The sequence below is a fragment of the Macadamia integrifolia genome, chromosome 3 (genome assembly GCF_013358625.1).
Source record: "Macadamia integrifolia cultivar HAES 741 chromosome 3, SCU_Mint_v3, whole genome shotgun sequence".
NCBI classification, from domain to species: Eukaryota; Viridiplantae; Streptophyta; class Magnoliopsida; order Proteales; family Proteaceae; genus Macadamia; species Macadamia integrifolia.
Window position 1 is genome coordinate 7,740,597 of NC_056559.1, and position 12,249 is coordinate 7,752,845.

At 38.3% G+C, this 12,249-nt stretch overlaps 3 protein-coding genes across 3 annotated transcripts in view; 2 read left to right on the forward strand and 1 right to left on the reverse strand.

Moving 5' to 3' along the window:
- Positions 1-2,635, forward strand: part of LOC122073771 — a 37,497-nt gene extending 34,862 nt beyond the window's left edge. Inside the window, exon 2 of the mRNA XM_042638399.1 lies at positions 2,089-2,635. Within this exon, the coding sequence (XP_042494333.1) occupies positions 2,089-2,635 (547 nt within the window). The remainder of the gene's footprint in view (positions 1-2,088) is intronic.
- A 3,956-nt stretch (positions 2,636-6,591) lies between these two features.
- On the forward strand, positions 6,592-7,575 carry LOC122074774. The gene has a single exon (XM_042639738.1). The coding sequence runs from the start codon at positions 6,638-6,640 to the stop codon at positions 7,364-7,366; it is 729 nt and encodes a 242-aa protein (XP_042495672.1). The 5' UTR covers positions 6,592-6,637; the 3' UTR covers positions 7,367-7,575.
- A 3,298-nt stretch (positions 7,576-10,873) lies between these two features.
- On the reverse strand, positions 10,874-11,955 carry LOC122073129. The gene is made up of 2 exons (XM_042637662.1): positions 11,448-11,955; positions 10,874-11,367 (listed from the first exon to the last, which is right to left on the reverse strand). The coding sequence occupies exons 1-2, from the start codon at positions 11,767-11,769 to the stop codon at positions 10,913-10,915; spliced, it is 777 nt and encodes a 258-aa protein (XP_042493596.1). The 5' UTR covers positions 11,770-11,955; the 3' UTR covers positions 10,874-10,912.
- Positions 11,956-12,249: the final 294 nt, after the last annotated feature.

Genomic DNA, 12,249 nt, shown 5'->3' on the forward strand with positions numbered 1-12,249 from the left:
AATAAAATATTTTCCTTTTTTGTTTAATTTACAAATTAAATCTTTAAATATGCATCACAAGTTTACTGCTATTTTCGATCGATTTAAGACTAACAATCACCAATGAATATTTGCGGGCCCAGTATGACAAGACCACGAAAACTATAGAAGTAAACGTATTATAGTGGAGCATTTTTTTTCCAAGTAATTTGATTAGAAGTTTCCCATGCGACCAATGTACCATACATCATCTCACATGAGGTTTTTTTCTTAGTACTTTCTAATGTCAGACTATGCACATCCTATGTAGATGATATCATTCCCTACACCGTCATTGATGTGGTGTGAGATTTTTCCCCACACTGACGACATGGGAACCCTCCCCAATGAAATATTCCAATCCTAGTATTCTCTCTCTCTCTCTCTCTCTCTCTCTCTCTCTCTCTCTCACTCTCACTCTCACTAGACAAGCTATTCAAAATGTCTTCATGAATCTAGTTGTTCTATCATTATAACCAAATTAGCTTTACCCTCCTTTTCTCTGTTTCATTATGGACCAGATCATCATCGAATTCGTTTTGAGATTTGTTTCTTGAGAAGCCACCACCATGCAATGTCATTGATCAGATGTAGTGGGTCCACGACCTATTTGTATGATTAATGAATGATGTGGGCGTGAAAGATAAATTTGATTGACGGTGTGTGTATTTCCTTTTGTTTATATTCTACGACAAGGGGTGATTAAATTATGAGAGCGGTGAATCTTCACGTACATAAATGTACGTAAACATCCCTGATTCGTGGACATGACATCTATTAAATAAGAAGAAAGAAAATAGATGCCATATCCACGTACCAGAGACATTCACGTACATGAAAATTCACCGGACTCATTATTAGACGCTGGTGACATCCCATGGGATTCCACCATTCATGAAATATATAACCTATCGAAGAAGCCTTCACTTTCCAAATATCTGACTGTTTGATACTAGCATCTCTGCTTCTACGTGAATACTTCAACACTTGTGTGATCTTTACTTGCATTGATGAATTTCCATTTGTTCCTCGAATCCGGATCAAATCCTCGTACGAGAATCATGGTGTTTGATCCACATTTGGATTCTATTTAATCTCTCTCTTTTTTCAATTGATTTTTATTTTAAGTGGAGTTCAAGTGTAGATCAAACACCATACGAAAATCATTCTCATACGAGGACCTGATCTGCTCTCATTATTCCTCATAACCACGCTAGACTCTGTCTGGAGCAGTGTTATCAATTCGGCCGAATAATTCGCAAATTATTCGGCCGAACCGAATTTTTCTGAATTTTATCAAAAATTCTGACCGAATCCGAATTAAAAATAAGATTTGGTAAAATTCACGATATTTTCAAAAGTGAATATAAAACGCGAATAATTCGGACCGAATCCGAATTAAACCGAATTATTTGGTCCACTTAAATAGTATTTAAAAAAAAAAAAAAAAAAAAAAAAAAAAAAAAAACAATAAAAAAAAACCCAATAAGTTTTTTTGACCGCTTTTTTGACCGAATCCTTAAATTAATCAATCGAATTATTCTGAATAATTCTCCGCCTGAATAATTTTCGAATCCGAATTTGCTAACTATGTATACGACAAAACAAAACAAAACACCCGTGGGCCATGGCCACAGGAATACAGGATTGCACCACTCCCTTTCCCCCAACTTCCTCGTCTCTCTCTGGTAGTTGTAGTTAAAGTTCCATAAGGCGGTTAGACTAAAAAGGAACAAGACTCCTTCCTACCTTTCCTGAGATTATAAATAGGGAAGGGGAAAAAGCCTCTCCATAACGAAAACCCAGAAAGTATCTACCAGCGAAGAATCTAGTCCAGACTCCTAAGCACAACTAGCTGAAGATGGAGAGGGAGATCTTTCACTCCAGTCACCCACAACACAACCTCAAGCTAAGCTACAGCCAAGTCCCCTTCAACTGAGGCGGCTGCAAGGAACTCGGCATCGGCGTCAAATACGAATGCAAGCAATGCGAATTCAACCTACACAAGGCATGTGCCACGGCGCCTCCTGTCTGTACTACTCACATCTTCTGTAAGAAATGTGAATTCAGGTTCCATGAGCAGCCTCCTGGTATGAAGAAGAGGGTATGTGATGCCTGCATGAAGGACGTGTTAGGATTTGTTTACCACTGCAATGGGTCCGGTAGAGATCTTCACCCATGTTGTGCAAACCTCCCACAAGTCCTAGACTGTAAGGAGCACAAATTATATCTGTACCACAAGCTCTCCAGATCTTGTGATAAATGTGGTAAAAAAGGTTCTGGTTTGTCGTATAGGTCTGAGTGTAAGAAGTACAACTATCATGTATCCTGCGTGAAGAGCTGGTTCATGGAGAGTTGGGAAGCTAATGAGTCTCAGAAGAAAGAAGAAATTATTAAGGAGAACAAGAAGGAGGTGAGGGAGTTGGAGATCATGAAAATTCCAAAACATAAAGGGACGTTGCAGAGGAACGATGAGAGGAAGAGTACTGGTGGGAATAAGGTATGGAAGGTTTGCAAGAAAATTGCTACTGCAGCAGTTGGTATTATAGTTGCAGCAATTCTTGGGGACCCTACTGCTATGATAGTTGCTGTTGTTGGGGCTTTCATGCCCAAATGAAGGGAAGCACCAATAATATATAAATTTTTCTTTTTTTAATTTTTAATAATTTTGTTTGGCTTGTTTTTGCACTTTTGTATGGGCAAGCAAGTCAGTGCTTGGTTGTGATTTGTTTGAGAGGGTGAAAAGCTGTTTAGGCTTTGTTTGGTTGCCAGGGGAATGCAAATTTTTGAGGTGAAGTGAAATTTTTTTCCCAGAAAAAATAAATTTAGATGTTTGATTGCAAGGGAAATATATTTTACATGCATGTAAAAAAAAAAATTCTCTCTCTCTCTCTCTCTCTCTCTATATATATATATATATTAAAATTTTCATTTTTATTTCCCAACCGAAATAGGAAGAAAAAATAAAACCCGTGGAACCAAGGATGGCCTTTCCCTTTCTTTTCAATATTTTTTGTTTCCTTTCTTTAGGAGCTTTGGATGGTTAATGTTGGCTTGAAGGATCTTCTCTGCTACTATGATGAAAAGGGCTTTTCGCACACTCTTCAGTCTATTGTTTCTAATTGGGATTGTCTTCACGTTGAGTTGGAGAACTGTGATTCACCGGAGCTTCAATTGTCTTCAGCTGGATAATCATATCTCATCGGAACAATCAGTGACGAGATTGAATTCAACGCTTCTTCAATTTGCAGCAATTGACATTAACGATTATCGAACAGTTACTATAAGGGAACTTTGGCAACTCGGGATCATACCATTCTTTCTCATCTTGGGAGAAATCTAATTACCTTAACTTTCGGGCGGTGACTTCCTCTATTGGCAGACTATCATTCCAGCTATGATCTCCGAAGTATTACGGAATTTGGTTGGAATTTCGAAAATCCCTCTGCGATTGGTCACAGAAGAAAAGGTTCCAACCAGATATCACGTTGAATTTGATCGACCTTGTCAAACGTCCAATTGATCGGTACAACGGATTGCTGGCGGACTCCAACGGCCGCATGTATCCTTCTTGTGCGTTGGTGAGGAACAGTGGGGTTTTGCTTAAGACATGGTATGGAGATCTGAACGACGGTCACGATATCACTTCACTTCTGTTGCAACCAAACAACTCAAAAGGGAAAAAAAAATTCCTTCCCTTCCCTTTTCCCTTGCAACCAAACCCAGCCTTATTGATTTATTGCATATATGAATCGTAAATATTTATTTTCCTATTCAGTAAACAATCCAGATAATGTAATTTTCTCTTAAATTACAATAGAAATACTCTCATTTAAACAAACTGAGCCTTAACAGATCATCTGCGTTGGGCAGAAGCCAATATTAGGACTAGGCCAACCAGAGCCCACATCCAGCCCATCCCAGTTCAAACAGTCGGGAGTGAACTTTCAATCTTGGGCTGCATTAGTCTCGGCCCAGTCTAAGTTCTGCCTTGTAATATGCCCCATTGTGATGGAATGAGTGTCAAAATCAAGGGGGGTCTTTCGGACCTTGAACTAGAAGGAGGAGGCCTATGGTGTAGAAAAATGTTCACCCAATTAAACTTTGTGTGTTGAAATATAGAATTCAGGTTGGCCTCGTTGGCGCCCGACTTTAGTTTGTCTGGACTTTGGCCGAGTGGTTGGTCTGGATCTGGCCCAGAAAAAATCCAGCCTAGCATTGTTAACTAGACGATAGTGGCCTTAGTAGTGTTAATTATCGTGCCCTGTGAGATATTGGCATATTGGGAGTTATAGAGGTACAGTTCCATATCGTTTTCTAGCTAGAATCTTTCATGTGTCTTTATATACCAATAACAACAATAATAACATGTAAAACTTTATTTTAATTTAATGGGATCGGCTACATAGAGATTCCAAGCAAGGACAAGCGCGAGGATTCATGCAAAAAGATTGACGGGTTAATGTCTTTATATACCATTGAGATAGAAATAAGTTCACCTAATAGACCAACCTCATCTAAGGGGTGATCGATTGTGTGATTTAGCAAGCAAGCAAGCAAGACCCCAAACTAGGTGGAAACCAGATCAAGTTCACGTATGAGAACAATCTCGTACGTCACTGGTCCATGGATTTGGAATCTACTTTCTCTCTCTTCATTTAATAGATTCCAAATCCAAAGACCATGCAGGGACGTAAGAAATTGTTCTCGTATGTGAACTTGATCCGGATTCAACTAGGTGAACATAGGATTCGTTTCATCTCCATAGAGCCCAAGGACTAGATAGTGATCCCACGGCTGGGAGGACCCGTGCACGTGTCTCCGAGGTCACCCTAATCGTGAGATCACTCTCTGATCGTTGGGTTCTATGGAGAGGAACCCTATCCTAAACATAAGTCATCAAAGTAGATTAATACAAGCTTGATGATGTCCAAATTCCAAAATAAAGAGCATCTCCTTATGAATTAAATTTAAGAACTAGTACACTAATGGAGATTCGATTCTCTTATTTATTGTTGCCGAAGCTTCCATATGTTGCTTTACCAAAAAACAGAAAAGCTCCCATATGTTCAATAATCCAGGATGTTACTTTTTCTTTATTTTTCCTTGGTCACAGTATTCTTTTTGTTGCTTTTCTTCAACGGACACTATCCTTAAGATCAGTGTTGTTGGGTCCATCCAATGCATCCAACGTCCCCTCTGTCAAGGTCATCTTTAGTCTCTAATTCTCTCTGTCAAGTGATCTTGTAAATTCACCCTCCCCAAAAAAAGAAAGTAAATCTTATAAAAAAAAAAAGATAAAGATAATAATATTTTGAATCTTAGTACTGTTTGACCACTAGCTAGACTAGGTCAATAACCTTCACATGGAGAAGCTTTGGCTTTTCAATCTTAGGGGTCGGCAGCCAGTTTCATTTGCAGCATTTAACCAATAATCATTTGTAAATAAACTTAGAAATGTTTAATTACTGAAGGAATTACTGAAGGAAAAAAAAAAAACAAAAACACACCACACACCCAAACAGAATTAGTCATTAATGATTCTTGTTACTATAAAATGGATTTGTGCAGGGTTCATTAGTTCATTCATGATGGGTTGAGCTGAGGATGTTATGACCGATGTTGGGAGTTACAGAGGTATATATAGTCTCAAATCAGCTTAAGCTTCTATATTGAACTCTGAAGTGGTATTTCTTAGTCTATCACTTATCCCACTATAATTAACAAGGTATCAGAGTTGTCTCGCCACCTGTAGAATGACGGGAAAACCCATGTTTCATTTTTCTACCCTCCCCACCCCCTTTCTCTCTAAAACAGTTGGATCAGGACTTACTTAGAATTGTCTGACTAATTTAAAGGTATATATGGTCCCAAATCAGTTAAGCAAGTGACCTATGATATCTTCATATATCCTCTAGTCATCTCCAATTGATAGCTTAAGCTTTTGTGTTGAACTCTGAAGTGGTATTTTATGGACTATCACCTATCCCACTATATTTAACAAGGTATCAGACTTGTCTAGCCACCTGTAGATCAGGAAAACCCATGTTTCCTTTTTCTACCCTCCCCCAACCCTTTCCTCTCTAAAACAATTGGATCAGGATTTAGTTAGAATTACCAGCCTAATTTAAAGGTTTAATTGTACCCACCCCTCCGCCTCCTCTCTGAAACAGTTGGGTTAGGATTAACTTAGAAGTGCCAGCCTAATTTATATTTAGAACATGTCAGATATGATCTAATACGTTTATTCCAAAGATAAACACATTAATTAAAACAAGATCAGTTCACCATTAGGATTTGGGAAGTTAAAAATTTGATCAACTAGGCCTAGGCTCAAACAAACTCCAGTATCCCCTTTTGGTCTCAGATTCCAACAATGGTGTATTTGAATCCTTTACTCAACCTTTTCTTATTTACCAAAGTTACTTCTCTTGTCTAACTCATTAAGCAAAGTAGATGCGTACAAGATTGTTAGCAAACCACTTTTTCCAACTGATCATTCCCAAACACGGAACAGTCTTAATCTTAACACTCTTCTTGTAAGTTATAAATAAACCTCTCGAGTCTCCAGTCTCCACCCTCAAGCCTCTCCAAAACAGAAATCTGACAAAAACCCACCATGAAGATCGATAAGGAGATCTTTCACTCTAGTCACCCACAACACAAACTGAAGCTCCAGTACACAGAAGTCCCCTTCAACTGCGATGGGTGCAAGGAAGCTGGCATTGGCCTCAAATACAAGTGCGAGCAATGCGAATTTGACCTACACAAGGCCTGCGCCGTGGCGCCTCCTATCAGTACTACTCACCCCTTCTACAAGAAATGTGAATTCAGGTTCTATGAAAGACCACCAGGCAATGTCATGAGGATATGTGATGCTTGCAGGAATGATGTGTTAGGGTTTGTGTATCACTGCAACAAGTGTGGTTTTGATCTTCACCCATGTTGTGCAAACCTCCCACAAGTCCTAGATGATGGGAAACACAACTTGTATCTGTGCCTTAAGCTTTCAAGTTCTTGTCATTGTTGTGGTGGGAAAGGTCCTGGTTGGTCTTATAGGTCTGAGTGTAAGAACTATAACCTTCATGTGTCTTGTGTGAAGGAGTTGCTTATGGAGAGTTGGCAAGCTATGTATCTTAATGTGGACAAGAACAAGGTAAGGGAGTTGCAGACTAGAATCCCAAGTCTTAAAGGAACTTTGCAAAGCCATCATCATAGGGGGAAAGGTGGGAAGGTAAAGAAGTGTTGCCAGATTGCTGCTGGTGCAGTTCGTGTTATAATCTCAGCAATTCTTGGAGATCCTACGGTTATAATAGGTGCTGTAGTTGGGGCTTTAATATCCAACTGAATGGGTGGGTTTATACTTATATGTGGGCTTCTAGGTTTTGGCTCTGATGTGTCTTTGTTTGTATAAATGGCAATAACATATTTTATTGTCTTATTTTTATTTTTTTCCAAGTCAGTGGTGGTTTGCAAGAGTGTGAAGAACTATTTTTGAGATCCGGTTGGTGTTTGTGTGTGAACCATAGTTATTAAATAAATTGTTTGGTTTCTACAGTAGGGATTTCAGAGTATAGATCAATAATTAGAAATTGGTTTTTCACAATCCAAGAGGAATTCTGCTGAGAGAATTATATGAATTGATGGGATAAACTCATATTTTAGATTATGTTTGATTGCAAGGAGAATTAAATTTAGGTCTCCTCCCTCCTTCACCCTTGGGAGAAAAGAAAACAAAGATGTCTAGGAACGGCCTTTATGGGGAAAAGTAAAGGTATAAATCCTAAATCCGGTTAGTTTGTGAAATACGAGACATGCCAGTTCTTTTTCCTTTCCCTTTTCACTTTTTCCAATTGAATATTTCATATGAAGCAATGTTTAAGTAAATAGGATCGGTCACTGGCGATTCTGATCCAATTTTGGATTGATTGGAATCGACTCGTTCCATTTTATCCATAAATAAACAATAAAATTTTAAGATTTTCTCAAAAAGAAAAAGAGGTTAGTGGGCACCTCGGTAGGTTTACTAGAACCAGCCCAGCCCAATCAAGAAAACCCAAGTTTAGGCTTGTCCTTTTAAGCTGGGTTTGGGCTTGGGCTGAAAAATAAAAATCTGAAGTTGGGTTGAGTTTGGTTAGGCTTGGCTTGGTGCCTTAGGCTGTGTTTGGTAGCCACTAGAAAAGAAAGGAAAAGAAAAGAAATGGTAAGAAAATAAAAAAATGTATGTATGTTTGGTTATCATTAGAAGAGAAGAAAATAAATTTTTTTATATTTTCTCATGTTTTCTTGTGTTTTTTGCAAGATTTTTTTTTGGGAGCAAAATAAAACTTCACTTGGGAATTTTGAAATTCAAAAATTGAATCTTCTCTTGGATGAGGACATACCAAGCACAAAGATAAATTTTTAAACCAAGAAAAAAGTATAATTTTTGTATTTTTTTTTTTTTTTTTCTTCTCTTGGCTACCAAACACAGCCTTAGGGAACCAGAAATCCACCCAAACCCGGTAAACTAGTACAATATATATAACCACTCATGTTAGACAATACACATGCATGCATTACATACCATAAGTTAATACAATATATCAAAGGCATGGTTTAGCATAATCAATATAGGGAGAAAGGACACTGCCTAATTTCGTCGTCACTACGTCAATATTTGGGTTAGTGATGAGAGAACATGCATAGGCATCCAACCAGTGGGCAAGGGCTTCTTTACACAGTATCTTGTGTCTAGGTGTAGTAGGATGCAGCCAAGCATCGTTCTTTTACCCCATCAATATATTAGTTATGCACCAATGAGAAAGTTACTAATCATTTGCATCATTTCTACCAAAAGAACAATGCCAGACCACGTAACATACGCTAATGCTTCCCTGTGTCTCTCTCTTCCCCTCCTATGAAATAACATTTATGCCCGTTATTGTGGGAGGTGAGAAAAACATAGGAGTTGCTAGCATATGCTATGTAGCCGAACAAGAAACTCAATCCAAATACTAGACCCTCCTATGAAATGACATTTCTACCCCTATTATAGAAAGAGAGAGATAGACATATGAAGACGCTAATGTATACTTAGGCAGCGGGACAGGGAACTCAATCCCAACACTAAAATAAGGTGGAAGTTTTTGTCACCAAGGATGAAAGAGAATCTTTTCATCAAACAGTGAGTCATCATGTTGACACCCCCATTATCGAAGATCCATGTTGTTGGAGGTCTAGAACACACTTCCTCAATCAAATCAGACGTAATTAAGATAGTAAGAATGAGTGTAAAGCAAAGACATGGTTGTGGGTAGGGGTGTCAATTTCAAGTCTGCACCGATAGGCCCGATCGAGCCCAACATGTTTATGGCCTGCCTTGGAGTGGCTCGATTAATAAACATGTTGGGCCTAAGCCTAGCCCATTTATAAATAGGTAGTACACGGTGCAAGGGGCAAGCCTGATGAGCCTCCCGATTGGCCCGAACAGTTTACAAGCCTGACTCGGACCGACGCGTTTAACCTGACCGTTTATATATGTATTTTGATTTTTTTTTTTTTTTTTTGGGGATAGAATAGAGAAATATGTTGATATTTTTTTTTTTTATCAATTATTGACTGTAATTAAGTGTAATATATTTTCAAATTGTTGATGATTTAACAAAATAAATTAAAGTATCTTAAATCTAAGGAAAGTAAAGACCCACGTTTAAGGCTTTATTGGTACATTATCCAATTTAAGGCCCAATTAAAGTCTGAAACCCGACCGAGCTTGACACGACAAGGATCGAGACCAACCCATTTCTTAAATAGGTAGGTCATGGTCCAAGGACATAAGCCTGCCAGGCCCGGCCCGACCGATTGACACAAGCTACCCTTGAGATTTTATAATGAACCTTTACAATCTTAATTCTCATCGCCAATCCCAAAAATGCGGGTCACCAGGAACCGAGCCCAAATGAAGCTAGAAAGAAGGCAAGTGCTGCTGGGCTACAGCAATGAAACTTAAGCCCAAGCTTCCAACTAGGTTGGTCTTTCTATGTTCGATGATAGAGGTCAAGCCCAGCCCACTTATTTGTCATTTAACTTTTTCCCAGATCGACTTCTATCTATTCAAAGACAGCCCAATTGTATTCCAACTGCCAAAACACTGAACGCCTTGCTTGTCCCAACCCCTCAACGCACAGAGAGAGAGAGAGAGAGAGAGAGAGATTGCTTGTTTTTCAAATAAAAATGTTGGGCTTCAAACTAAGGCCCAATATTTAAACAACATCAATAGGAGTACCCACTCAGTCCAGTTAGCACTTTATCCCCTCGAGAGAAGCCACATGCTGGCTCCCTTTGGTTGCAAGGTAAATGGGAAAGGTAGGTGAAGCGAAATATACGATTTTTTTTTTTTGCAAAATATATATATTTTTTTAAAGAAAATATTTGTATTTTTCTTACAACCAAACATAAAGAAATGATTTTTCATGTAAAATATATTTCCAGACCCCGTACTACTTAATGATGGATAAGAAGACCCTGTCTATATCAAGATTTAAGGATAATTAATGTGCTTTCAAGACCTAGTTAGATTATTGAATCAATTATCTAAATTCTCTTCCAAATAACCTTAAGCTACTTATCTAATTCTCTATCTAGCTAACCAAAGAATCAAGCATAGTGATTATTTGTACATGAATCTCTAATTACCAAAAAAATGGAAAATTAATTGTACAAGAACCAAAAATTACTCTATGCATTAGTACAAAAAGCAGTTCTTAATGAAACATGATCATCATTAGGTAAATCATAATTTACAATGAACTAATAGCAATCAACACTTGACAAACACCACAAATAATTCACAACAAACTACTTAGTTTTCATATTCTATAATAATTTCTTCTTCTTCTTCTTCTTCTTCTTTTCATCGCATAGTATCAAATAAAGCTTCTCCAACCCCTTCACCAATACTCTCAAGCAACCCTCCAACAAGCCCTAATATCACATGAGATGCAACACCAACTACTTTCCCAAACTTGCTAGGATTTTCAGGGGCCTTGATGCCATTAACATATAGACCATTTACCATATTCTTAGCACAAACAGCATGGAGGTGGTAATGATCACAAACCCCACATCTGTAAACCCGGCCGGATCGCTTCCTTTTACACTCATAACAGAAAAAATCCGAGTCTCCAGTTGCTGACATGGTGGATGATAAGAGTTTGAGGTTGTGAGCATGCACCGGAAAGTTCATTTCCCAGGAAAGCTGAGCACAACAAGGATGCATCGAGAAATTACATGTACTACAACGAAAAGCGTATCCTTTTATACTCTTGCTGCATACATCACAGCTTGATCGCAAATTTCCACCTTTAACTGAATCAGAAACATTGATTAGGGTTAAGAAAACTGGATCCATGATAGGTTAGTGTACAAACAAAAGAGATCTAGCTCACCTGGTTTAGTGAAGAAGATCAGAGAGTGTTGGCTGTGGAGTGAGTGACTCTTTAAAGATGGGGGAGCCATAGCACAGAACTCATGCAGCTCAAAATCACATTGGAGACACTTGAACCTGTTGCCTGCACCGAATTCTTTGCAACCCATGCAGGTAAAGAGAGAGGGAAGGGTGATTTGCAATAGGGTATGCTGTGGATGACTGAAATGGAGTATCTGATATTTCTTATCATCCTCTTCAAGGATTGGAGGAGGAGAGGTTCTGATTTCCATCAAAGCAGATTTATTGGTGATGGAGTAAGATGTTCTCGACATTCTGCTCATGGGCTCCCAAGCTCTATAAACCGATGGAGAATATATATGCTGGAAAGTTGGATATTAGAAGCAGATTAGATCTTTGGGTAGAGGATGCCAGCAATATATACTGGTTTCTAAACACTGCTCTTTATTTTCTTTATTGAACGCAACCTGTATAAAAAATATAAATCTATAACTAAAAGCCTTTTTTATGAATAAAAATAAAAAATAAAAATAACACCAAAGATCAGTAACTGGCTATATGCATCTGCATCTCATCACATCTCATTCAGAAATAATTTTACTGGGAACCATACCAGTCTGGAGACTGGGCCCTGGACCCTGGATTCCTGATGGGATGGAAAGCTTTAGAGTGGGAATACATATATATATAGTGCTTAGGGAAGAAAAATTGAGACCATTCTCTGCTGCTATTCTTTTTGCTTTTTTATATGTAAAGGACTTTGCAAGTGATTTGGGGAGCATGTCCTACCTTCTAGATTTTTT